The sequence below is a fragment of the Sceloporus occidentalis genome, unplaced genomic scaffold (genome assembly GCF_023333645.1).
Source record: "Sceloporus occidentalis isolate IW3139 unplaced genomic scaffold, rSceOcc1.0.p SCAF_7, whole genome shotgun sequence".
Taxonomy (NCBI): Eukaryota; Metazoa; Chordata; class Lepidosauria; order Squamata; family Phrynosomatidae; genus Sceloporus; species Sceloporus occidentalis.
Genome location: NW_028316987.1, coordinates 78,253,634 through 78,280,810, shown reverse-complemented (window position 1 = coordinate 78,280,810; position 27,177 = coordinate 78,253,634). Strand labels below are relative to the sequence as shown.

Below are 27,177 nucleotides of genomic sequence, written 5' to 3'. Positions count from 1 at the left end.
GAACTCACTGCTTACAAAATACAGTAACAGCCAGCAATGTGGGCAGCTTTAGTTGAAGTCATGACTGTTAAGTCTATCAGTGGCCACTAGTTAGGATTGCTATACACCACCTCTTGTATTGGAGGAAGTGTGCCTCTGTGTATCAGTTACTGGGGAACATGAGATGGAGAACATGAATTTCAACCACATCCTGCTGGCAGGCTCCTTGTTAGCAACTATGAGGGAAAAAGCTGGACTAGATAATCCTTTGGTGTGAGGAAACACAACTCTTTATGTTCTTTTATTATGGTCCTCATAGGATTGTATAGATTCTTATGATGTATCTCCCATTGAAGGCAGTGGCAGGCCAAGAGTACGCCTTCTCTGCCAACTGCCCCGGTGTGCATGCCTCCATCCTCCAAGCCCTGACAGCCACCGCTGCCACCCGGCCCCACAAAGGGTGGGAGGATGGCGGCTGGGAAGATGGAGGCATGCATGCCAGGATGGGTGGCGGAGAAGGCGTCCTCTGTCCTCCCAGCCTGCCTCTCTCCTTCCACCCCAGCCTCCTTCTAAGGTAGGCCTACTGGGGCAGAGAAGGGGAGGGAGGCCAGGCAGCGGAGAAGGATCCGGCTGGGATCAGATGAAGGAAAAGGAGGAAGACCGGAGGAGAGGGCCAGCACCGAGCCCTGACAGCTGCTGCCGCTACTGCCACCGAGCCCCGCAAAGCCATCAGCAGCCAGACAGGCAGGTAGGCTGGCGGAGAGAAGTAGAAAGGAGGAGAGAAAGAAGGAAGGGAGGGAAGGAGGAAGGGAGAAGGTATGGCCGGGAGGTTGGAGAGAGCCATGGCCGGGATGGAAACAGGCGGCCAGGGCAGATTCGAATCCACCCTGGGTTCCCACTGGGCTGAATTGATTTATTCTCAAATAAATCAATTCAGCCCAAAAAGGAGCAGGTTTTTTGACCCGGGTTACATGGGGGAAAATCATACCCTCCCCCTTTCCAAATCGGTTCCAAATCGATTCCCATGTGAGAACCATGGTGGTTTAAACCGGATCGTGATTCGACACAATCCGGTTTAAACCATAGTGGGAATGAGCCCTAAGATTGAGATCACAGTGTAGGGGGACGTTCAAGCATGCCACATCACTATGAAGTGGTACTATTTGACACTGTTGGGCCTCTTTCAGTTTCTGCCACCAATCCAGCTGTGTCATGTATCTTGTTCTTCACGTTCATCTTTGGATTCACTGTAAAAACAAGTATATGCACACTCCTGCTTTCAGCCAAAGATTCATTTGAACTTGACATACTGATATAATGATACAAGCTTTATTTGTCTGCGCCACAATGCCCATTACAAAATGTTCAGATGATACTGCACACTACTGATATACAGTGCACCCTTGCCTTACGCGGGGATCCGTTTTGCGCGCGCGCACACACACACACACACAGCATAAGGCAAATAGTGTGTATGCTCAAGCCCCATTGGCTATAATGGTGCTTGTGCATGATGCGCAGTGCACGCACCATTGCTTGTTCCATCGTGCAGCTTTCGGTGTAAGCTGAAAGCCGTGTATGACGCAGGCGCACTGTATATACATTAGACCAAGAAGTCACAAAGCTAGTTAAAACAAAGTACAGGGACAAAATAATGTGACATGATAAAATGTCAGGCCAACAATAATAATAGCAATAGCATTTACATTTCTATACTGCTTCATAGTGTACTCAACACTTTCTAAGTGGTTTACAATCTGTAAGCCAATTGCCTCCAACAAGCTGGGTACTCATTTTACCAACCTACAAAAGGATGGCAGGCCGAGTCAATTGCCCCCAACAAGCTGCGTACTCATTTTACTGACCTAAGAAAGGATGGAAGGCTGTCAACCTACGAAAGTTAAAGCCCTCTGGGATTGAACTCACAACGTTGTGGCTACAGTACCGGCATTTAACCATTGTGCCACCAGGGCTCTCAGTGCAGCTATCCACTGCTGATGTTTTGGGGAATTTGCAGCAGATCTTTGGGGCAGCTACTGTGAAGGTGAAAACCTTGAGTGAAATAGATTTAGAATGATCTGCCAAAGGGTCACGAATTACATCAGGCAACATCCAATCTATCTTTGCACTCAAGAAATCTCCCAAGAAATGCATCCTGGGGGTACTATATATAATTGGCTTGATATACTGAACACCATTCAGAATGCACAGATCAAAGTTATCACTTCAGAGCTGAATCTATACACACTTATGCCCACAGAAATAAAGCATACAATATCCTGTAGTGTGCTGGATCTGCTGCTGAGTTTGTTTGTTTGTTTGTTTGTTTGTTTGTTTAAAGTCTTTATTTCTGCACAAGCTTTATTTCCTGTTTCCTTTCAGAGAACAAAAAAAGCTGCTGTCTCACACATACTTCTCCTAAGAGTCTCAATAAACTCTGTGAGATTTATTTCTAAAGCCACTTAACCAAGAACCATTGTTTTGACGCATACAGGAAAAGTACGGTGTATGAAGTGGCCCTGTGACAACAAACATAAGCTTTTTCCATTTAAGTTTGTTTTCCTTTTGCAAAAAAAAACAAAAAACCCGGCACTGTTCTGTTGTTTTTTTAAAAAAAATCCTCAAAAGCCTGGAAGTTAGTGTAGTTTTGGCTTAAGTCACATCTGGAAGGAAGTGCTCTCAAACTTATAGTCCTGCGAAATGATAGGACATACTCCATATTCTGCACAAAGGCACAATTGGGTTTTGAGCCAAGTCTTCCTTATCTTAGAGAAGCTCCAGAATGCAAATATCCTCAGCACTTAAAATGCCTTCTCAAAGAATGCCTCCCAGTATCCCTGTCACAGGGAAATGTTAAAATCTGCAAAATCAAGCCCTGAAGTTTTTCAAAGTTTAAGAGGCAACATTTTGAAACATATTCCTGTGTTTTATAATTTACAAAAACATACACACAAACAAAAACATATTAAGCTCACAGCAAACAAATCAGCTCCGTTCAGCAGACAATTAATGAGTCCAATCATCCTCTCAAGGGTTGACTGTTAGCACCTTTAACTAAACTCTCTTCAGCCCTGCCTTTATTTGGAAATAAAATAAGAGCAGCCAATGTGCCTGGCTGGTTGCATAAATGGTATTTGGCCACACAGAAATGAACAACAGTTTGGCAAAAGGAATGGCAGTTTCAGCTATCACTGGCAATACAGAGATGAACGGTTGCCTTTGCTCCTTTCTTGTCTATATAATATTGACATTCTTAGATAGCTTCACTTTTAAAATAAATGCCATTTCCCAATAAGGCCAAAATAAAATTCTGAGAATGTAATAAGGGGGGACAGATAATAATAATAGTTCAAAAATCTTTAATTTGCCTTGTCCACTGTTTCTCCCCAAGAGGACAAAAAGAAGGGGTACCCCTGCTCCAACATCCAATGGTTGGGATTTGTATGTTGTATCATGGTGTTGGTCAACTTATGGCAACCCCATGAATTTCATGGATTTTTTTTAAGGCAAGGAATACTAAGAGGTGGTTTTGCCAGTTTCTTCCTCTGAAATATAGACTACAACACCTGGTATTCATTGGTAGCCTCACATTCATGTACTAACCAGGGATGATCCTGCTTAGCTTCAAATATCAAACAGGATCTGGTGCCTTTAGGGTATCTGGCCCAGATATTTGTTGTGTGCCTTCAAGTAATTTCTGACTTATGGTGACCCTAAGGCAAACCTATCATGGGGTTATCTTGATAAGATCTGTTCCAAGGAGATTTGCCATTGCCTTCCCCTGAGGCTGAGAGTGTGTGACTTGCTGAAGGTCACCCACTGGGAATCAAAACTGGGAATCAAACCCTGTACAAGGTTGTAATAAGATCCTGTCTTTCAGCTCGTTGGTCTTGTTTGCTATGAATCTCCCACCCATTCACATTAAGTCCTGTTTCTAGCATCACTTTCTGGAGCACATTGAGATCTCTCCAGATGACTTTTTCCCTGACTTCCAATTATATTTAGCTATTATTAGACTGCTGCATGGGATTAAAATGTTTCTTCTCCTCAATGCTGACACTAAATGGAAATATTTTACACAACAGAAGTATACAGAAGTATATCTCTAAGGGCCTACGCATCAGGATACAGACTTTTAAAAAACAATAAAGAAATAAAAAGAGGATGGGGAAAGTAGTGTTTTAAACCTTGGAGGTTTGCATTTCCACAGAAAACTTTTGAGTTAATTTCCAAATTTCTATCTGACAGTGCAAATGTTTCTTGAACCCCTCCATGCAAAGTTGGTCTAAGCTACCAAAAATGAAGGACAAAGCAGAATGTGCAAGCAAAAGGAGCTGCTCAGCCGTGTGCCAAAATTTACAAAAATCCTAGTGTCATTGCAAAAATTACAATGATACAAATAATACCCCTCCCTCCCTGCCCCCCAAAAACATATTTTAATGAAGAACCACTGTTCACGATCAGGAAGCACGAAATCCAGGGTGACTTAAATTGATTTTCTTTATTTGACTACATGCAACACTTATACACAGCCAAAAAATAAATGGCTTTCTGTGTGGCTTGTAATAAAAATTACAACCATGAGTATTCAAATAAAGTAAGGACATAAATCTTGAAACAGGAAACAAAGCTGCCAAAGGCCATAACAAAAGCACAAAAAGATCTAAAACAAAAATATTTTCAAGACAGAAAGGCCTAAAAAAGTCTTTATTTCACATCAAAAAGGTGATAACGTAGGTGGCCCAATGAGACTGTCTAGTGCAGCGGTTCTCTATATTTGGTCTTCCAGATGTTTTGGTCTTCAGCTCTCAAAATCAACTCCCAGATAATTGGCTATACTGACTGGCATGTCTAGGATCTGACAGCCAAAATGCCTGGAGGACCAGCATTTGAGAATTACTCCTCTGAATAGTATATTCTACAACTGGGACGCTACCAATGAAAAGGCCTTTTCTCGAGTATTCCTTCTGAGGTTATTTGTTACACAGACAAAAATCTCCTGACAAGAAGGGACTGTTACACAGAATTGAAAAGGGTCGGGACCAATCACATTCAAAAGGGAATGAAACAAAACAAACATTTCAAGGAGGTAATAGTAGGACTTGTAAAGGTCCACAGCATCTCAAAGAGTAGCAGTGATATAAGCAAGAGAGACCTACCACAGCTGGCATATAGTTCAAGTCAAACTGTGATGGATGTAATGTAAAGAATATCCACAATTTGTTGTTTTTGTGTCCACAATGAAAAAATGTGTCTGGATGCACTCAATTAGCTCATTCAGAAAAATAGTAAACTGCCAAGAGATTTGTTGCATTTCAGAACCTTTTTGGGGAACAGAATCATTTGTACAAAACCTTTCTGTTTTTGTAATAAACCCAAATTTTTGTACAGAAAAGTGTATTTTGCTCAAAATATTATTTTTCTAAAAAGATATTGAAACAGGAAAAAAATATGCAAAAACTCTTGTACTCTTGTCCAGTAGGGAGAAAACTTTTGAAATTATTCATTCACCCATGTGGAATTTACCAGCCCCTCTGAGAGCCTTTGTGGCTGAAGAGTGAGGTATAAATACTTTAAATAAGTAAGTAACTGAAGAATTACATCCTGGGTCCTTTCAGCCACCACTCAAGCATACCTAGGGACAGTTTTTGGTTTTAGAATTATATTAAGATCCTCACACCTACTCTCTGTTGGGCCAGTCCTATGCTCTGCTATGTACACTGCTGCTAAAGAATTTCATGTTATGTCCAAGAGCAAACAAATCAAAGGCTAGGCTCTGCCCAATGCAGTGTTCCTCAACCTTTCATCTTCTAGACATTTTTGAGGAGCCCCAACCAGCACCACCAGCATTCTGGGATTCTGAGAGCCAAGTCCCAAGTATCTTGAAGACTACAGGTTGAAACCAATGACATACTGTGTCTTGTACCAAATCTCCTATTAAGTTCAGCAACTGAGATTAACACTACAATGAGGGAGGAAAGACTCAATTGCCTATTAGTGGCAGAAAGATTTTGTTAAAACTACAGAATTATGGAAGCAGCATTAAACACTCATCAACCAATGGTTCTTAATCTTTTCTTTACCAGAGGCCCCCTTTAAATATCTTTAACCTAATAGCCTTTACTCTGTTCTCATGCTTCTTGATTTGTCTATGGCTTTTAACACTGTTGGATCACGGTCTTCTAGTTGATATTCTTTCTAACCTTGGGTTCTCGGACTCTGGTTTAGATCTTATTTGTCAGACAGATCTTTTGCAGTGGTCACGGGTGGTCATAGCTCATCCTCTGTTCCCTTATCTGTTGGAGTTCCTCAGGGCTCTGTTTTGGGTCCCCTTCTGTTTTCTCTCTACACATTGTCCCTAGGAAACCTCATTAGTTCTTTTGGCTTTTTCTATCATTTGTACGCCGATGACACTCAGCTGTATCTTTCCACACCGACCTTTCTCCAGGTCTTGAACAGCAAGTTTCATCTTGTCTTACAGCTGTCTCTCAGTGGATGTGGCATCAACACTTGAAGCTCAATATGTCCAAAATAGAGCTTCTCGTTTTTCCACCTAAGTCTATTCTTCAATACTCCTTTTCTGTTTCTGTTGATGATATTTCTATTCGACCAGTCCAAGAAGCCTAATCATCATCATCATCATCATCATCATCATCATCATCATCATTCCTGAACACTGGACCATTTTAACAATTACACCATCTGTTAAACTTTCCTTCAGAGATACCAGAGAGGAAGGAAATACTTTTATCTTACTTCTTCTTGCCAGTTTGCAGCTGAGTCCAACTTTTAAAAGCAAAGCAATAAAGCTCAGCAAGTGGAAGCTCTCAAGGCCAATTCCTGGATTGGCAAATAACAGGCAAAAAAGAAAAGACTATGAGAGGTGGGAAGGGGCACTTAGTGACTGTCTCCATTTGAGGGAGAAAACTGGACAAATTCCTTACCTCGATCCCCACAATCTTTTATTTTGCTCACTGACCACTCAAGCTTTTGTCCCCACCCCCTTTTTTTCAATCAAAGCCAATTTCCATCCACAATGGATGTACCTGGAAACAGTTTTAAATAGATCAACAATTTGCATGTCCCTACAGAAACATAAGAAACCTGTATACATGTTTTATTTAGCCAAATACCATTCAAATCAACATTACTTCCTGGCTGGTTTTCTACAGGAGAGGTTTTACAGAGTTGTATTGGAAGTGAGTACAAAACAAGCAGTTTTCCAAGAAATAAACATTTGGCTTGGTTCTCTGGTGTCCAAGCTGACAGATGAATCAACTTCTGTATGTGTCCTAATCAGGCAAGGACACTGACCAGCTGCTTCCAGCAGATTTCAGCAGCATCCTACCAGCTGGATCACTGCAACAGCAGCAGGAATTACCTGCAAGTATAATGAATGTTACAGGGGCCTAATTAACCAGAAGGAAAGTGGAATCAAGTCTTCATGCCCTAGGCACACAGCGGCTAACATGTTAACTACCAGGGACATTAATGCTGAACATAACTCCATCTTTTTTTAAAAAAATTGATTGTTTTGTAGCTGCAGGGCTTTCTCCTCCCACAATGATGCCATTTGTTACAAAAACACTTTTTCTGTATTTTTGACATCTGTTAAATAGCTTGTTATTGAAGGAGAAAATTCCTTCTGATCCTGGAGCCAATCTAATTGCTTTCAGAGGTAATTTACCCTACATACAAAAGAAGTTGTCTAAAATGGGCCAACATTTAGTTTTTCCCCTCATCTGAATCTCCAGCATAAGATGTCTTTCATTTCTTACTGACTGGGAACTCTTTTTGTGGCCTAAGCAGGGGTACTCAATTGTTAGTCCTCCAAATGTTTTGAACTCCCCGCTCCCAGGAATCCTTACAATTGCCCAAGCTGACCAGGATTTCTGGAAGGTGAAGTACAAAACATCTATTATTATTATTATTATTATTATTATTATTATTATTATCATCATCATCATCATCATCTGTAGCATCATAGTTTGAGAACCATTTGTCTAAAGCAATGCTTCTTAAATTATGTGGTCAGAGGATGGTAATGGCAAACCTTCTCTGAACAAACTTGCCAAGAAAATGCTATGATCTGTTCAACTTAGTGTTGTCATAAGTTTTTTTAAAAAATGACTCGGGGGCACACAAAAACAGCAAATTACTTGATGTAGCACCACTCATACACCATGCTGTTATCAAATACTTTAGTGCTTCCTAAAACCTAGATCAAGTAGACAGTATTTTGAAATGTCTAGTACAGTAGATTGAACAAATGTAATACAAAGACAAAGCCTGGAAAAATGTCTTTTTAGGACTCTTAACACCAAGAATCCCTCACTCACCATGGACACTTTTAGCAAAATAAATAAATTAATAAACTAAGAAAATACCCTTTCCCCATGCTCTATTTAATGTAATACTCACAGTCATTCTGGACAAGTACTATTCTGCCTGATTGTTAGGTGAGTTTGGGATGTCAGCCATTAGATCCTTGAGATATTTACCTAGGCCAGTGTTTCCCAAACTTTGGTCCTCCAGATATGTTGGACGTCAATTCCCAGAAGCCCAAACCAGTTGAGCTAACAATAAGGAATTCTGGGGGTTGAAGTCCAAAACATCTGGAGGATCAAAGTTTAGAAAGCACTGACCTAGGAAATGGCTTTTAAAAGAACTCGAAGTTTAATACTAGACCAGAACTTGGGAAAGTTATTTTTGGAGGGTTCCAGTTCCCCAAATCCCACAACCAGCATGGCAGCAGAGGAGACATGCAAGCCCCCAGTCACGGTAGGAAGAAAACCCAGGCAGGAGCAGGTGAAAGCAGGCCTCTAATGGGGTGCCATGCGAGGCTGAAGCTCTTTGCTCAGTTTATGAGTCACTAGTGGAATAGCCCTGCTCCAATATTTAGAGCCATTGTGGAAGAAGAGAATAAATTTACACAAAGAAAATGAATTCCTTAAAACCAAAAACAGTTCAGATTTTATATTTTTCCTCTGCAAGGAAAGGGTGCATATAAACCCAGCCAGCTCCAGCTGGGAGATAAATCAAACACACATATGCTGAAGATAATATATGGCTACAAAATTCCAGAGATTTATAGACTGACTAAAGATTAAAAACAAACAAACCTGGAGAGTTTCCTTCCCTTGACAAAAGCTGGCTGATAATAGCAGATCACAGTATTTTATGGTCCAGACTCACAATATAGCACTGTTCCCTTCTGTACTGGGAGATCAGTTCATTTATGATATTCAAACAAAGAGGGGGGAAATAAAACCCGAAGTGTGCTTCTACTTCTTTATCATATGCAGCTCCAAAGATCTCATGTAAGTGATTCTGTGGAGAGTGCAAGTTTGCCCAGAGATCTCAGCTACCACAGTTGGGTTAGGAATCACTGCTCCCTTAATTTACTCCAGAGAAAGATACTGTTGATGCAGGGCATTTTTTATTTCACACACACACACACACACACACACAGTGGTGGTGGTTGTATACCAGGGGTAGGCAACCTGCGGCCCGCGGGCCGGATGCGGCCCGGCGAGGCCTTGGGACCGGCCCCAGCCTGGTCCTGCCGCCGATTGCCGCCGGGGCCTTTGGGGGGCAATTGTCTATAGAAGCCTCAGAAGCATGCATTTATATTAACATTTTTTAAAAAATCAGCAAATTTTTTCACGTGTCCTCCATTTTTTCAAAAAAAGTGTCTTCCATTTGAAAATTTTGTCCTACATTTGTCCTGGTTTATTTATATATTAATTATTTTTTTAAAATTATTTAATTATTTATTTTTTGACTTCGGCCCCCCAGTTGTCTGAGGGACAGCAACCCGGCCCCCGGCTCAAAAAGATTGCCTACCCCTGTTGTATACCTTCAAGTTGGTCCATACATAAGGTGGCCCTAAAGTGAAACTATCATGGGGTTTTATGGGCAGGATTTGTTCAGCGGAAGTTTGTCATTCCCTTCCTCTAAGGATGAGAGAATGTGACTTGCCCAAGGTCATTCCGTGGTTGTTTTAAGGCTGAGTGGTGAATCAAATCCTGGTCTCCAGAGTCACAGTCCAACACTCAAGTCACTATACATACAAACACATACACAGAGGCTTCTTTCTGTGCCTGGCCTCCCACTTTTTATTTAAATATATTTGCAAATTCAATTTAAGTTTACCAAAAACTATAACTGAACTGTGCCTGGCCCTTCCATTTCAGGTCACATGCCCATATTTCACATGAGCAACTGAAATGTGAGTCCTATAAACATGCCTCATAATCCCTCTGCTGGATGCCAGGATGCTTAGCATGCTAATAGGTCTAGTGTCATCGTCTTCCCAAACCCCCTCCCCCAACCCCACAAGGCAATTTGCTTATCTACTCCTGTCTCACTTTCTTCCATGTTTTCACAGTTAAATCAACAACAGCATGCTCAAGACTATCTCTTGGAAGAGCAGAGAGCCTCAACTCGTCTCCTTCTCTTTCTTTTTGTAACAGTTTGCATGCATAGTTGTCTAAGCGATGCTCAGTTAATTTTCTGAGATACTCAGGCAGCTCGCACAACTTACTCAAAGCCTGCCAAGAAGTGGCACAACTGCAGCATCTATATAAAGTCTATTTCAGTATCATGACCCATCTTAGTAACCCCACAAATACTTTTTGGAGTTTCCATTCATAATCAGAAGATCTGAACTACTTTCTCTGTGTTTTTTTTTAATTGTATTATAAAACTTTAAAATTACCATATAGAAATGGTTTAGGATTATTTGCTTAAGAAATATAAACAGAACTATTCATCACATACAGATGACAGAGGTAAACAATCTATCTTCCTTTAAAAAAATATTCAGATACATGTAACTTTGTTGTGGATTTTTAAAAACAGAAACGCTTACCTACTACCTCTGGTAAGAGGAAAATTATTTCCTTCGGTCTGATAAAAGGGTAGCTCTTTCCAAAGGAAGAAACTTAGGGTAAGATTTCTTCATCACCAGTTATGCTTCTGGAAGATGAGCAGCCAAAGATCCTACTACACTGGCACATTCTCAAAGATGTATCAGCTATAAGCACTCTGCACATATAGATTAAAGTTGACAAATGAGGCAAATGAAATTGCACATTACAACAGAATGGAATAAATGTTTACATTTCTTTGTTCTTTCCGTATCTGGAGATGATAAACCCTGACAACCAAACTGAATGGTAAATTTTGGAATGTACAGATTTGAAAATTCATGCTATAGAAATATCTTGACCTCTTTATGGTGTTTTGTTCTAAGTGTCGACTTCTTTTAGAGTTTTGATCTAACACGCACAAATGGGAGTGTTACAGATACATGATAGTTTCACTTATATGATCCAAGCCCTTTACAAAGTGTCTCTAGGGTAAAATGAACTTTCTATGTCTGTGCATCTATTTTAAAATATGGGTTCATGAAATGCTTTCTCCATTTCCATGCTGACGTAGTTGTTCCTCATTGTAGTGTATTAGTCCATGATGTGGATATAGTTTGGCTCATAGACATAGTACTGAGGCAAGTCCAAATTCATGGAGGAGAGGAGAGGAATAGATTAGTCATGTTCCCATGCCAGTATTGCTTCCAGTTCCCAGGATATATGATAGCATGACAAGGATCACCTCTATTTCTGGACAAAGTAAAACAGAAGATTCTGGAGTATCATTTAGACTATTACCTTAGTGACATTTGCAGGGAGCAAGACAACAGTGGTCTCCTTATTGCTCTGACAAAGGTATACAGGCACCTTAGGGTGATAGAGACTACTCCATCCAATGCCTTATATTGGCCTGGAGAGCACTGCAGGGCATGGACCATAGGAGTTGTAGTCCAGCACTTCTGAAGGGCACCACACTAGGGAAGTCTGGAGAAAATACATAATCAAGTAGCTGTTCCCCCTGCTGCCCACAACAAATGCTTCACTTATATACAGTATGCCCTCCACTTTCGCTAGGCTTGGGGGTTCAGGACCGCCATGAAAGTGGGGGAAAAAACCACAAACAAAAAACAACTCTAGGAATCTCTAAGTCTTTCAGTGCAACTCTATGGCTAACATCTGGGAGACGTTGACTATAGAATTGCACTGGAAGACCTACAAATGCATAGGGAAGTATTTTCTCTAGGAATCTCTATGTTATCTAGTGTGACTCTATGATCAATTTCTGGCAGAGTCATGCTGTGGGACCTAGAGATTCCTACAGATAACATATTAATCAAATCCGCGAATAATCAAATCCACAAAAGTCAAATCCACACATGTGGAGGGCCAACTGTATATAGTTTTCTGACCTGCTACTGTTTCCCCACTCCCATAGCTCCAGAATTTGGGAGTCAGACTTGGCTTATTAATTGTTACTTTATCTCCCTGGGACATTACTGAAAATAATCCTGCCAAGAGCAAGTCCCTGCTAAAGGTGTGATTAAACACATGAAAACAAGGCATTACCGTTCAGGCAAGGGAAGAGAGGCATTATTTGTATTAGTGCTTGACAAATTGCTTTTATTTTGTCTGCTTTACAGGGCCGATTAAGCAATTGCCATTTCCTGATTCAATTTGAATGTATTTGTCATGGAAGCACAGCCCCTTAAAAAATAAAACAAAACATTACTTTGACCTGAAGAAGAATATATTTTTAATCAATTTTGCTCATTCATAGCATGTCTATATTGCACATATGTGCTGTCCATTTGGGAAAGCCTAAGTATCCGGTGCAATACAGAATGTCTTTGGGTTATATCCAACATCACACTAACACAGAGGTGAGCAAAGTGAGGTCTATAAGTTGCACAAGACAGTCTTTTTGAGGTGGGGGTGGGGGGGAGTGTGGGAAGGCAGCACATAGGAACTGAGTCATCCAAGGTCTGGTGGGGATTTGGAGCAGCCCCTATGCCTCTGGAAGTTGCCTGTCCCTGTGCTGGTAGAAAACTTCACAATCTCACTTGTTCTGCCACTGGTGCACAACCACAAGCAGAACAAGTACAAGCAATACCTACCATAATGCAATCATTAACAAGCTTCAGAAAACTCTGCAGAATGTTTTCCGGAAGTAGAAAGAAAGTATTGGATTTAACACATGTACAAGGATGAAAACACAACTTTTGCTTTGGTTGATAATACTTTTGTGTTGGCAGAATGACATCACTGCCAACAGCAGCTGGTGGGTTGATTTTATGATATTTGGGCAATGAATCTATTCTCAGTTTAATATGAATAGCTTAGGAGTTATCTAAGGTGCTAAATCCTATCCTTAAAATAGCTTCTATAAAGTGACCTAGGAACCAACAGGTACCACTGATCACTACATATGACCCTTTGTTCAGGAAGACTTAACCTCTGAGATGATTTTTCCAATCAGAAGCTACTGTAGCTTTAAAAAAGGAACTACTTCCTTCCACATGAACCACCTTGTATTTCTTCCTGAGGGTTCTGATTTGGCATCCATTACCATTTGAAATATTGTGTCACCCAGGCCTTATCAAAAGTCTTGTCAACTGTGCCACCAAGGCCTTAGGCTTCTTTCTTAGGAAACAGCTGCCCTGCCCTTGTATCCACTGCCATTTCCCTTGCACTAGGGAAGGGAACCATGTGAGTTTCCAGATGTTGTCAGACTGCAACTCTCAGCATTCTTCACCACGGGCTCTGCTAGTTTGGACTGATGAGACTTGCAGTCTAAAATCTGGAGGGCCAAAATTTTCACTCCATGTTACACCATGGACAGAGGAAATGGTTGTTGTTGTTGTTAGTTGCCCTCGAGCCAACCTTAATTCATGGTGACCTTGTATATGAGACATCTCCAATCCCCCCACATCCTCCACTGATCTGCTTAGATTTTGTAGATTCAGGCCCATGACCTCTCTAATTGACTCCAGCCATCTGGCATGTGGTCTTCCACTCTTTCTACTTCCTTCTAACTTTCCTAGCATTATTTTCTTTGCTAGTGAAGTATGCCTTCTCATGATGTGATCAAAGTACGACAGCCTCAATTTAGTCAGTCTGGCTTCCAGGGAGAGTTCAGACTCAGTCTGTTCAAGGACCTATTTGTTTGTCTTTTTAGCTATCCACAGTATTCTCAGCAGTCTTCTCCAGGATCATATCTAAAATGTAACCCCCTTCAAATATTGGATTATAACCCCCTTACCAAGGCACCATTCTGACTAGGGCTTATGAGAGCTGGAGTCAAAGAACCATCTTCTGGGCTAGAAATTTGCTTTTCCTTCTGTACAGGGAAGACTCCATCCCTACATATTACAGTCTTTATTGAATTAGCCTGTGAGGAGGAATTCAATGTGGGCAAGCCTGTATATATTTATGAAGGTGACTATCAGCAAAGGTTCTGCTCTTTCACAATGAAAATGTGAATGGAACACAGGGTTTCTACAAGAAGCTGCCCATGGCTGTGCCACCTGTTGGCTTTGGATTTTTCATCTACACGGTATAGTTTCTGCTCAGGACTCCTTGCAAGGAGACTGTCACCTTTACTAGCTTTCACCTTGTTGTTTCTTAAAAGCCTGATTGATTTCATTTGTCATCCAGATTATATATTTTAAAGGTATGCCTCTCTATTTGTTACAAAAAGCAATCTGAATGTATGGCATATTATTTAGAGTTGATGCAGCACATCTCAGATCTTTAAAGAACAGTACTTTGCATCGGGACAACATCCCTGCAAGACAAATCAGTATTTGTTACCATACTTGCAAAATGGGGAGGGGAGTTCATGAAGAAATGAAAATAGCCTGCCTAGGATCCAAATCACACTACAGAAATAAACCAGTTTGAGACTGCTTTAATTGCCCTGACTCAATGCTAGGGAATCCTGGGAATTGTAGTTTATTGTGGCACCAGAGCTCTCTGACAGAGAAGGCTAAGTGTCTCACAAAACTACAATTCACAGAATTCCCTAGCATTGAGCCAGAGCAGTTAAAGCAGTCTGAAACTGGATTATTTCTGCAGTGTAAATTAACATATACTAATATACAACATTTCAGTCAACAGAAAAAAAATGTTTCCCTAGCCTGTGAAGAACAGTGACTAGGGAATAGTGACTGGGGAACAGTGATGACAGTGTATTTAAGTTGTGTATTATAGAACAAATAAAGAGGTTTTGCTCTCTTAAATTATTAACTCTTCCACGCTACACTACCCCAAAGTGGCTGAATACCAATTAGGAAAAAAGTAGTGCTGCCATTTCAGGGCCCACTAGAGCCACAACATGAAAGTAGTCAACTGTAAAATCAGAGTTTGGAAATATTACTTTTACAGGACTACAGTTCTGTGAATCCTATGTTCTTAGAGATTGGGAAGTTGTAACCCAAAATGTAATGCTTATTAGCCCACCAAACCCTCTAGCAACAGTTGGAAAGGAATATACGTGCAGAACAACATATTCTATACCTTTCCATAAATTCTTCCTTTATCCAGAATCTCCTTCCTATAATGTTTTTTATTCTGTGGTATCACATGAGTAGTACAGGCCAATGCATTCACATTTAATTGTCACACACCTCACACAGAAAGATATTAAATGGCAAATGTTCCATCCACAGTAAAATTAACTCACCCCATAGGCAACAAGAAAAGATTTGCACAATGCCTTGCGTGACTGACATGCACAGGCTCTGGAGGGAAAAACAAAACCTCACTTGCATTACAACCTGACAAAGCCTCAAACATTCCCAAACAACTGGCTTTGAAAACTCTGGCGATCAAACACTTTAGGAAAAGAGGTATTACTTACTTCAAAATCCTTTGGGTTTTGTGTACAAGGTTTAAAAAAAATCCTAGCTTTTTGTTTCACTTTTTAATTCAGGAAAAAATTATAAAGGAAACATTTTTACAGAAGAAAAGTCTTGTCCTGTAAAACTTCATTTATCAAATGGCTGTTTAAACAGCAGAATAGCGTACAGAACAGTTGAAGATAGACTTCAGAAGAGGCTCCTTACTTCTGCTTAAGATTTATCTCCAAAACAAGCTCTCAGGTGCTAAGAAAACAGAAGTGACACACCGTTCACGTTACAAGCATGCAGGTTTCACAAGTACAACTGTGGCCAAGATGATTCAGAGCCAGATGAATTTAGAATGGTACTTTCCAGCAGTGTGTGTACATACACCAAGAGATTCAAAAACTATATCCCAAGGCCTGAAAAACTAGACGAAAATGTTACTGGCAAAGATCTCTCTCTGAATGTTCTCCAACACCTGAAATCCTCAATACAGCAACTTCCCAGGTCAGCATTTGCATCCATCCTTGGGATTCTTTCAGGGACTATAGATTCTCCAACCTTAGAAGACTAAGCCAAATGCAGTGTGGTAACTTCACACAGGACCAACCTTTTATGGGCTGAACAGTGGAGCTTTGATACCAGCTAATCAACCATAAATAGCTCTTGAAATGCAGAAGGATCAGGTCAGCTGTCACAACAGGCCTGGCCTCTGGCTCCTGCAAATCCAATTCCACTGTCAGAATTTTACATCTCAGCTATTCTTTAACATTTTATACACTTCCCCAGGCAAAAAAAGGTGGGGTATGCAACAGAAAGGAGGAGGAAAGGGAAAACAAGTTTTCCATATAGAACAGGAAATCCTTAGAGTGACAACATGAGAGGAAAGGGAAAGCCAGCTTGAAAAATGCAAAAAGATGTAATGTATGGTCAGGATCTTCTAATACTTTGCCCAACTCACATTATTTGCTCTACCTGCCATATCATACTTTATTAAAATATAGAATTTGGGAAAACAAAACATGTACTAAAGAAAACAGTTTGATTTTTAAAAGGAATTAAACATTAGACACTGTTCACTACTGCTTGTAAATGAGGGAGGGAAGGAGGGAGAGAAGAGAATCTATACAGAGATATCTATAAAAAGCTTTGATGAATCTATGTTTAAAATAAAATGCTGCCTCAAGGCACTGGATGAGTAAGTCAGTCCCAGTAAAACTTAGCAAAGTACTGTTAAAGTTCTTGGCACAATGAGCACCACTGGTTGTTTTTTTTTTCCATATTCCCTAAAGACAGCACAGAACAAGTTATTAAAGAATTTAGTAGTGTTGTAAAAATGATAGCTAGCTAGCTAGATAGATAGATAGAGAACATTTGCATGCACGCGCACACATGCGCGCACACTAAATAACAGGATCTTTTGAAGTAATGCAAACGGATTTACAAAAACATTACTAAGTATAAAAATGATTGAGAAGGATATCATAAACAAAACAGAAAATAAGAAAGTTAGAAATAATGTAGAACTAAATCTAATTATTAGTCCTAACTAGAAGAAAAATCCCTCATATGTTTTGCAACCTATTCATGTACTGACTTATGAAATTCCTATAGATTCACAGGTTGCACTCTGTGGCTAGGGGATTCTTTGAGCCCTTAACTGTTGAAGATCTTTTAACAACCACACTTCCTTCAAACCACCCTTGGAAATTATGAACTAGGCCATCTATAGTCATCCTACAGAGAAAATGTGCATGAAGCTAGATTCTACAGATTCTAATCAATGTTCCATTTAGGACTTCCTGAAGAGTATTCAAATAAAAAGATGGGAGCATGCCTGTAAGAAGGATTTCCCTGGTTCTCAAGCAGCAATGAGGAAATCATAGTGCAGAGGTTGCTGTGCTAGAATACCATCAGTCCTGGGTCACTTGGCAAATTGTGAAGGTTATAAGAGCTGGAATCTTACACAGTTCCCATACCTGTTATAAAGCTATGCAGGAACAGGCAAGACTAAAGATGCTAATCCCACCAGTGCAGTCAGGCAAGAATACAAGGAGTGGTCAAGAGGGACCACAGTTCCTGACCACTAATTGTAGAGCTGGTCATTAGCTGACTGGATAATGGAGTAAAGTTCTGTTTTGTCTTGTTGCCATTCAGACGACCGTATTCCCTCATTCCTTGATATTATGGACCTACTATCAAGATATTCATCACAAATTTTATACAGAAGTATGAACCCTGATATGGTCCATGCATGATAGTTACCAACAGGCTCTGCCTTTGTTCTTTCTATTCACTATTCATTGTCTGACACTACATCATCACCACTGGGTTTGTGCTTCCTCCATCCATCCTAACCCCTTAATGGCATGGCCAAATAAAGAGCCAGCAGAGATCACACAGAGTCTAACAGCAACAGCAAAAACATGTTTTTGGAGTCAAATACTGTAAACAGCTGCAGAGCAATAGCAATAATTCATACGACGTAAAAGAAAATCCAGTCACATATTAGCTGTATACAAATACAAATCCTGTTTCAATACAAACAAGATAATACATTGGCCCTCCATATCCATGGAATCTTTTGTCCATGGATTTAACCATCTACAGCTTGAAGATATTCAAAAAACATATAAATTCCAAAAAGCAAACCTTGATTTCACCATTTTTAAAATAAGGAACACCATTTCATCATGCCATTGTATTTAATGGGATTTGAGCATCCATGGACTTTGGTATCCTCAGGGGGTCCTTGAACCAAACCACAGCAAGATATCAAGGGCCCACTGTAGTACATTATAAGTACTGTATTTTCCGGTGTATAAGATGACTGGGCGTATAAGACGACCCCCACCTTTTCCCAGTTAAAATATAGAGTTTGGGATATACTCACCGTATAAGACTACCCCTCTTCCAACGCATACCAAATAAATTTATTAAAAACATCAGATTTGATTTTAATATGGTAATTTTAATTGAAATGCTTCTGACATGCAGGTACTTAGCAGGAAAACGTGTTGTATACAAAGCCTGCTTGGATTGGTCAGCCCTCCCTGCCTGCCCAGCCCTCCCTGTCTCCAAGATTTTCTTCTACCGTACTTGTACAGCGCTGTCATTGCTGCTTTCATACGGTTGCCACATATGGAGGGGATGCGGCCACTGCCGTTTTTGAGCTCCCCTCGCCATATGTGGCGACCGCAGATTCTCCAGTCTGGCTCAGAAGTTTCAGCACCTGCCCGATAAGACGACCCCCGGCGTATAAGACGACCCCCGACTTTTGAGAAGATTTTCCTGGGTTAAAAAGTTCTCTTATATGCCAGTAAATACTGTATACATGAAAATCGTTCCCCAATTTATTACTTAGAAGTAGCAGTCAGCTCATAATGAAACACTGCTGAAATCACATGTAACTAACTTGTGTTTTCACAGGGTAAAGCACTCATTTACAAGTACTAGCCACCTTCAAACAGTCATAAAAACAGTGTCTTCTGGTACCAGACACACATGATTAGAATGTTAGAATTCCCTTAATTACTGTCCTTTTTCAGAAAGCACCACTGTCAGACCACTAGTTAAAGTCAATAATCTGTTTCCATAGCAAATTAGCAGTCCAAAACACAATGTAAAGTATATCTTCACTAAACACATGCATCTGTTTTGAAACTTAGCAAACTTAGTTTTTGGACTACATCTTATAGAATTTCCCAATCTACCATAACCAGTGACATGCTGGCTGGGGGTTCTGGGAGCTGTAGTCCAAAACATATATTTTCCACATTCTGATCTACAGTATTTTATACTGGTTTAACAGTGATAACATTCATAAAAGTATATTGGGAACGAACTGTATGTGCAGAAGAGTTCTAACTGAAACCCTACCTGCACCCATAACCACATAAATGACAAGTTCCAAGTTTTTCTGCAGAAAAACACAAATACTGAACTAACTTTCAGTTTCTCTGTGATCCTTAACATAATTAATTAATCAAAACTAAGTCTTATTGAGAACAATGGGATTCACCCTTGAGTACATGTGCTAAGCATCGAAACCACAAATATATGTATGTTGTGTCAGAAAAAAGGATGGATATATCCCAAAGTAGAAGACAAAAGTCCATGCATTAGAAATGAGCACCAAATTCAGGAGAAAAGCTCCAAATTTAAAGTCATCACTGCTAATGTGTATGTGCCTTCAAGCCACTTGCTGACTTATCACAACCCCATAAATTTCATGGGGTTTTCTTAGGCAAGGAATACTCACAGGTAGTTTTGCCAGTTCTTTCCTCTGAAATATAGTCTACAGCATAAAAACACCAATTTGTCTACATATACAATGGAAGGCATTCACAACAGGTGAAGGTCTCATGCCCATTTAACTAAAGAGGTGTGCATGAGGTAACGAACACAATCAGTATATCTTTCCAACTTTGTATAATCCATCTAATATACTTCAACATGGTATATAAATCACTCTTGTGTCTGGTTCCCAAAGCGCAAAATGTACAAAGTATTTTTTTTTCAAAAATATGTTCCTGACCCCACAATTTTTTCAAACAGTAAAAGATGTTGCAAAACCCCTCAAGGTTTCACTTTATGCAAGTGACATTGTTTATTGTCACAGGCTTCCTTCCTTGACACTTCTCAACGTAAAGCACAGATTACTCTCCCTCCAATAGGTAAATGACATAGCTTGTCCTTAAATTACAGATTGCCCCTTCCCATTCCCCAGCTCCTCCCACATTTATCAGACCTTCACCATCTGGGAGCATTATCAAAGACCTACTGCAAGTACGCAATGCACATGTCCTTGATCCCACCCAAGGAGCTCATAGGAAGGAAAATGTTTTCCCGCACTGCGTTCTTTTCTCCAGAGGGAATTAGACACCACTGAAGAGAATTTCCACAACAATACTATGCTAAATAAGAAACCTCAGACAGAGAATGTACCCCTTAAAAAAGAATAATAACTTAAAACATGTTCATTTCTTGTTTTGTTGTCCTCCCTCCGCAACACACACATACACACCACCCCAAGAAATAAAGCCTTACCAGTTTCCATTGTTAGAATCATGACTCTGTTTCTCTTTCTCTCTCCTCAATCTCTCTCTCCTTACTTATCCAGTTTATGTGAACGATTCAGAGACACAGCTTGGCTTTGTTTGAGCTTATATCTTCTGGCTCACTTACCCCTCCTCCCACTTGTGGGAAAAAAATCCCAACACATTGCCTGTACCCTGTCTGCCTAGCCATCTCTATTGGCTCATTCACAAACCATTCTATTTAGCATAGTCAAGTTTCCCTGAGAGAGCTTGAAGTGACCCAGAGAGACATTTTTGGCCTGCCTGGTTTGGGACTCACATTGGGGGAAGTTACAGCTCAGACTTGCATTGCCAACACCTATTTTTCCAATGGGCCAAATTCCTGTCTATAATATAAAGTGCTGGGGAATCGAGCACCTCTACAATGGGAAAAGTGAATAAATCCACAGACACAAGATGTACCACAGGTTGTTGCTTTCGTTCTATTCAAGCCACAGTTTAATAGAAGGCCTTGTACAGGAAGAGCTTCCCCCAAGGGCATCACAGGGTCTAATTTGAGCTTGGACTCAGGCCCAGAATCAAATTGCAATATTAGAGCTCAGTCTTGGGACATATGAAGCCATAATAAACCTGCCCTTTTATTACGGGACAGTACAGCTGTCCCCAACCTGGTTCCTACTCCCTCTATGTTCTGAACTACAAATCCCGCTAGCTACTACCCAGCATGGGTAACAGTTAAATGCAGTTGGAGTTGTAGCCCAAAACAACAGGAGGACACTCACTTGGGAAACCTGGAATGGTAGACTGAGCAGCAGATGAGGCCTGGGAAGACTCAGGTCTGAATACCAGCTTAGCCATAACGTGTGTGGATCAAACTTTGCCAGAGTTACTTGTCTTTGGGCTAAAACCTCCCATTATCTCCCAGTCAGCATGGCTGAGCTGAATGGGGAATTCAGGCAGTTGCAGTCCAAAAAACAATTCCTTTAAAACACCCAGCATGTCATACATTCAGGATGATCTTTTACAGGAGACACCTATGCCTTGAGCTTCTTCAAAGAGGGATAAAAATGTAAGTGGGGAAAAAAGATTATAAAGACCCATTTGTTGTTAACTGCCCTTGAATTGACCCCAGCTCATGGCAACCATGTGGATGAGACATCTCAAAGACCCTCTATCATCCACTGTTCTGCTTAGGTCCTGTACATTCAGGCACATGGCCTCTGTGATTTGAGTCTATCCATAGACTGGATCCATAGCTGGTCCCTCAATATGGTAATTTCTAAATTGTCAGAAGGTACAGAGCTTCTGCTATTTTTTATAATCTGGATGCACTGTGACAGGCACCTTCAGGCATCTCCAGGGGTCCTGGGGAGGTCCCCAGCAGATACCAAGCAGCAGATAGCCCAGCACATACTGTAGATGACATCCTTGTAACATATCCAGCTAAAGTAAAATAGCAGGACACATCACTGCTAATCTGTTTGCTCTGATAACCCAGAGATGGGTGTTTTTAGGGAGTCTGCAAGGCTTACAAAATGGGTTGTGGGGACTTTTGATTGTTGTGTAGTTGGAAGGGAATTCCACCCTATACAATGACTGAAAAAATGAGTTGCAATGTCATAAACCAGACTTAGAACATAATACCTTACCAACTAATGGGATGCTAGCCATAATACAGTGGGTTCTTGGTATCTGCTGGGATTTGGTTCCAGGACCCTACATGGATCACTTACCATTAAATGTAAAGGCACAATAAAACTGTGTCCTTATATAAAATGGCAAAATCAAGGTTTGTTCTTTGGATCAGTTTTTTTTTTTTTTTTTGGGGGGGGGAGGGTATTTTCAAGCTGTGGATGGTTGTGAGAGGAAGAATTGTCTCATGAAACAGTAGCCAGTTTTTTCTACACAAACTGCTAATAAAATTCCTACTAGTGCACCCCATCGCCAGTCCATAAGGTAGTAAATAAAAATACAGATTCAATATTATGTTGCATCAGAATCACAAATTCACCTCTTAGCATTTATACTGTAAAATGTAGGAGAGGGGAAAAACTTCTTAGGGGATACTAGGGCTCTCCATAAATGGAGATTTCCTTTGCAACTCAGATTTCTAAACCTAATCAAGTGCATCTCAGTAGCTCAAATCATCATCAGTTGATTCTTATTTTTGGAAGCTTGTGAAGTAGGGGGGTGGGAATGCTGCTGTTCTTTATCTGTCCCAGTGACAAGACCAACTGCACTATCACTTTGTTCTAAATAGAGTGGTAGAGGATGAGCTGCTGCTAAACCATTTGCAACAATTGCAACTGCTAGGAGCTGTCTCTGTGCCAGCATAAACCGAACAAATGGAAGTCACAAGCATATTATTTCCACTTGTCATAGCAAAGAGGGTGCCCTCCTTAGCAACTCCTCTTCACAAGGCTATGGCTTTTTCTGAATAAAGACATTCCCTTTATATAGGGCTGTATCGGGAAGTAGTATTTCACTGAACAAAGTGAGCAAATAAAAAGCTAAAACAAAAAAACAGCCCCCTGTGCCAGGGTGTCTACCATTTAAATTTCAGCAGTCCACTGGGATTAAAAGAAGAGAGGAAGGAGGGAGACAAAAAGAGGGAAAAGTGAAGGAAAGAGAAAAGCTAAGCTATCCAGGGGGCTGTTCAAAAAGACTGGGTTGCAGAATTAAAAAAGTGTTTGTTTTGATTTCCTGAAGTACTGAATTATGAGACACTGACACCTTTCTTCAGTTGTGCTCTACCTGACAGCTTATTCCAGACATCTACAGCTGACAGATTCAGAAACCAGCAAATGAAGAACACTAAAGAACGTTTTCTCCAAAACTGAGGGAGCAGATGCCTTCTGTCAGGAGAGCCCTCTTTTATTTTTCATCACAACAGGCCAAGACAAGCCATGGCCGAACTAAACCTCTGTTAACCCAACTGTGAGACAAGCTCTCCTAGGGGTTCACACACGACTGTTAACTTGTAGGGCCTCCACAACCATTAGACAGAGTGACACAGTTACCTCAGGGAACAGATATTAGTGAATGTGGAATGGATACCACTCTATATACCATGAGACTTTCTTAGGGCTGCCTCGGGTTTTCTAGAGGACACATGCATTGTTGAACTAACATCAAAATGTCATTCTAGGCAGCTTTTGTTTATGGAATCAGACTGGAATGCAGCATGTATCACTTTAAGTTTCCCTCAGGCAGCAAAATATTTTGGGTCAGCTCTGATGGTCCATCATGCTGGATGCAATCCACCAGCCTCATCCATCTCAATGCGGGGTTGTATACAAACAACACAGTGGGGTGACCAACGGCAACTCAGCTTGGGACTTACTTGTTGGTCATACTGCCTTTTAAGGAAGCCTTTTTCTGTGGCTCACCAACTTGGAGCATATTTCACTTATAATCCAGGACTGGGGGTGATACCCTCAAAGCTGTGCATTTTGTCTTCCTGGCCACCAGAGATTGGAGAAAGTACCTTGTTCAGATGTCAACTCCTAGAATTCAGAATTGAGTTATAATTCAAATAATGTGACCTCTCTAAGCTATGCTTACACGGAAGACTGCCTACAACTATTACAGAGCCAATGGCTACTGGAATTTGTCCTTTTTAGCAAGAGGTTTATATGCAGCTTTGCTGAGGGGCTTCCCATTAAAGAGAGGAAGAATACTGATCAGGCCAACTGTTTCAAAGGGAAGAAGGCAGTGGAAAGTCCCTCAGACAAAGTACATGGAAACCTCTTGTTAAAAAGAACAAATTCCAATAGGTACTGGCTCTGTAACAATTCTAGGCATTCTTCCATGTAAGCAAAAAACAAAATTCCTAAGAAGGAAACAACCTTTGTTAAAATGCTCAGGAATCTTCAAAAGTTTCTTTCTTCCCCTTCACATCCTCTCCTACATAAGACAATGGCTGGAAGGGAAACCCTGAGCTTTATTTCTGTTGCATGGAAGAGAACTTCAGATTTACAGGGATTGCTCACAATGGAAATGCTATGTTTGGTGGTGAATGTTTTTGCTCTTTACCACCCGGCTTGCATGCAGGGTTGTCCGCACTGCCTTGTGACTTAAACATCTGATTTAAAACAGTGCCAATATGGAGCTAAAATAATTGTGCACGGAAGCTTGTTGGTCATTCAAAGGAAGAATGTTTATAGACCTAAGTAACACACATAATTTTGGAACTGGCTAAACAGTGCTTACCTTAATGGTTGTCCATGACTTCACAGCTTGCCAATGCTGATGCCCAGTAGAAATCAGGAGTCTGAAGGCACTTTCCCCTGGATAAAATTTTGAAAAGACACAAGTAAGACTACATGGAGCATAAAAATCAGATTAACACTGCATGGCTGATTTTAAAAAATTTAATAACAGAGACAGGATCATATCAACTTCCATGAGATCCTGGAGGCCTGCATCCTCTATTTAGGCAATAATAAATAATTTATTTATAGCCTGCCCAATCACAAGGAATCCAGGCAGGTTACAACAATAAAATTATAGAAAATACAATAAAATAAAAGAGAGCGACATCAGTTACAGTAATTTACAGTTAGGCCTGATGGAAATTGGGCCTGTCTTTTTCACTCCCTCCCAGGTCTGATGATGACAGTTGGGACGGAGGGAGGGCTCTTCTTCTTGAGGTAGGAATATAATTTTTATTAATTTTAATTTAATTCTTCTCATTAATTTAAGAGAAGAATTGGTGGACAGAGTGACGTAATTCACATTAAATGGTGAGAGGAACTAGGTAGGGAAGGCCTTCCAGAAAAGATCTGTCTTAAGAGCCTTCCTAAAGGCTGTAAGAGTAGAAATGTCGTGGATCTCCTTCGGCAGGTCATTCCATAGCTTCAGAGCTGCAATGGAAAAGGCCCTCTGGGTGACTGAAGTTAGCCTAGATTTTATTGGCTGAAGTAGATTCTTCCCTGAGGATCTTAGAGTGTGGGACGGACAGTACGGAAGAAGGCATTTGCTTGAGTATTCTGGACCCAAGCCATGTAGGGCTTTAAAGGTAATCACCAACACCTTGTACCTTGCCCAGAAAATAATTGGCAGCCAGTGAAGGGATTTCAAAGCCGGTGTTATGTGATCGTTATGACGAGAACCTGTAATTAACCTGGCTGTCATATTTTGTACAAGTTGAAGTTTCTGAACTTGGCACAAGGGTAGCCCCATGTAGAGCGCATTACAGAAGTCCAATCAAGAGGTGATCAGCGCATGTACTACTGTTTCAAGGTCTCCATATACCAATGTCCCAATTTTCTTCCCCAACTGTTTCACTAAAAATGGTTAAAGACACTTTCCTGGGGGCAATTAGCCATTTCATCCCATTTTTATCATCTTCTGACTTAAGTCTGTATAGGCTTTTTAAAAAATAACCAAATGATCAGGTTTGAATTGGGAAAAGAACACCAGAGCTCTCTGACAGACCAGGCTGAATACCTTACCTGACTACAAATCCCAAGGTTCCGCAGGATAATGGTAGTTAAAGTGGTGTCAACCTGCTTTAATTCTGCAGTGTGAATACATCCTGGGAGTGACCAGAAAATAATTTCTAGGGGTTTTGTGGGGATAGGGAGTAAGATATTTCAGCCTTCCCAACTGCAGGGAGGAATAGTATTACAATGGTCATCACCCTGTGGATGCAGGACTGTGCATTTTATCCTGGGTTATTTGTTTTCCTATTTTTGAACTTCCTTATGAACACCCATAGAGCCAACATGATTAATAGCTGCTGACATCCCCACAAATTTTAAAGCCATCTAAAAGCTCTTGTGGACATTGTCACATTTTATGATGGCAAATTCCACAAACACACAATTTCCTTCATTCAAAACTGCTTTCCTAGTACCAAAATCTTTCAAGAAACATCATCAGTAGTTCTCCTCTGATAGAATGGTAAGAATGAATGAACAAAGAATGTATGGTGTTACTGTCCTAAAAGCTCAAAGCGATGATGTTGCCAGTCTTAAAAAGTTAACAGTTTAATGCTAGGAGAATTGTTTGAGGCCTGTGCTAATAATAACAGCTTGAATGTGTAACCCCTTCCAAATAAGCTGGGGTTATACAGCACAAACCCAGAGGATGATGCCTGTAAATAGCATACTCATGTAGTTGGTAATGAATACATGTAACATGAACATTTCGGAAACATATTGAAGAATTTACTATACTTGTCATACAAACGCATACTATCCAGAAGTATAGTACACACTACTTTTTCTTTAAACAAGCAAGGAATTCAAAGGCAAGGAGTTTGTAAAAAGACTTTTTGCCAGAATAGATGCTAAAGAAAGAGGCATCTGAAGTATCTACCACAGTTTCTCTTATTCATGTTTGAGATTTGATTGAGGTAGGAAAACTGTATCTAAACATATTCCCAGCATCAGATACTGACCTCTAGTGTACCAAGAAAGAATCAAGATTATAAGGAAC

General features: G+C 40.5%; 1 protein-coding gene across 2 annotated transcripts in view; it reads right to left on the bottom strand.

Annotated features, from left to right (window-relative positions):
* The window catches only part of LOC149310004 (supervillin-like), a 131,144-nt gene extending 110,171 nt beyond the window's left edge, over positions 1 to 20,973 (bottom strand). The window contains exon 1 of one of the 2 annotated variants that reach the window (XM_089533455.1): positions 20,744 to 20,973. In XM_089533455.1, coding sequence (XP_089389581.1) covers positions 20,744 to 20,765 — 22 coding nt within the window. In that variant the 5' untranslated portion in view covers positions 20,766 to 20,973. Of the gene's footprint in view, positions 1 to 10,852; positions 10,874 to 20,743 lie in introns of those variants that run through there. The other variant, XM_089533457.1, reaches the window with a different exon arrangement.
* Between the last annotated feature and the right edge of the window lie 6,204 nt (positions 20,974 to 27,177).